Source organism: Condylura cristata, unplaced genomic scaffold, assembly GCF_000260355.1.
Source record: "Condylura cristata isolate star-nosed mole 26May11 unplaced genomic scaffold, ConCri1.0 scaffold00048, whole genome shotgun sequence".
Taxonomy (NCBI): Eukaryota; Metazoa; Chordata; class Mammalia; order Eulipotyphla; family Talpidae; genus Condylura; species Condylura cristata.
In genome coordinates, this window is record NW_004567149.1 from 1,579,161 (window position 1) to 1,580,493 (window position 1,333).

Below are 1,333 nucleotides of genomic sequence, written 5' to 3' on the forward strand. Positions count from 1 at the left end.
TGTATAAACCTACTTGGTTTTGAAAGAGCAAGTAGATGTTTTCTCATCAATATTTAACCACATTACCTTTGAGTCCATTATTGTAGAAAAATAAAATCAGAAGTACTGGGGCCAAATATATTACCTGAAAATTCAATTTACAGGGCTTCCTGGTGGCGCAAGGGGTTAAACCTCAGTAGCCCTGGCCCACATGGTGCAACAGATCTCTCCTGTTCCTTCTGCTGCTTCTTTCAGCAGTGAATTTCTGTCAATCTGCCTGTTATGCTCCCCACTATCTGTGGTGAATCTTCTAACACCCCCCCCCCCCAGTTCTTGGATTCATAAATACAAAACAAGTCTTTACAAAATAAATTCAATTTACAGAACCAAAGACCCTAGCGACTCCTGTTTTGTTACTCGTGGACTTAGGAAGGTTGAAACAAAGTTCAACAGTTTCCAAAAAAGTATCAGAATATTTCCATATTATAATTACCTTCTAGGTACACCCCTATCTTTCCAGTATTCCCAAAATACCTCTCCGCCTTTCCCTTCATGCTATTTTAAATTGAGTTTATCTAAGCCAGAAAAACAGAAATGAGCAGCCTGTAAAATCTTGACTGTCCTAGTTTAAGATTTTCAACCCAAATTCTGGGACCCACAGTGAGAGCAGTTTGGAAGCTGTACACGCAACACCCCCATAACCCACTCCCCACTCCCCTCGCTTCCTTCTCCCCAGGTCTTGAGAAGGAAGTACACATGCGGTGCTAACTTTAACTGCAGGTTAAGTTCCGAACTCTACACCTTAAATCCCAAGCAGCAGGCGCCAACTCCTCGCCCCGCCCCAGTCCACCCTGGCCCCGCCTCCGCCCCTGACCGGAAGTGCGTCATGACGCTCAGGCGCCCCGTCCCCGGATGCACTTTTATATCCGGATTCTTAGAGCGGCCGCAGAGCTCCACGGTTCCCTACGCGGTTAGCACATGCGCGCCGGCCCCGCTCCCTCTTCCTCCACTTCCTCCAGCTCCCAGCGTCCGGGCAGCCGCCGCCACCGCTGCCAAGGAGTCAGGAAGTGCAAGATGGCCGCCGCCGAGCCCCAGGCGCTGCGGGAACAGCCCGAGTAAGTGGAGTCTACGACCTGGGTGGCGCGGGAGGCCGCAGCCTGGGCCCTGCCGAGTGGGGAACGGCGGCGACTCGCACGGTGGCGCGGGAAAGTTCGGGCCTAACACCGAACGCCAAACTTTGCCCTTCCCCGCGTGGTACGTTGTGGGGCGAGAGGCACCGGCGGGCGGCCTTGCAGCTGCGCTCCCCGGAGGCCGCGGCTGTTGGGTCGAGGGCGGCCGCGGCCTGCGCGCGGCG

The 1,333-nt window shown here is 53.6% G+C and overlaps 1 protein-coding gene across 9 annotated transcripts in view; it reads left to right on the forward strand.

Moving 5' to 3' along the window:
* The first annotated feature begins 925 nt into the window (after positions 1-925).
* PRPF4B (pre-mRNA processing factor 4B) overlaps positions 926-1,333 on the forward strand; it is a 32,672-nt gene continuing 32,264 nt past the window's right edge. For all 9 annotated transcript variants that reach the window (XR_001146180.1, XR_001146181.1, XR_001146178.1 and 6 more), the window contains exon 1: positions 926-1,094. Coding sequence is in view for 1 of the 9 variants with exons in the window: in XM_004694840.2 (XP_004694897.1) it covers positions 958-1,094 (137 nt within the window). In the remaining 8 variants the exon portion in view is untranslated. The remainder of the gene's footprint in view (positions 1,095-1,333) is intronic.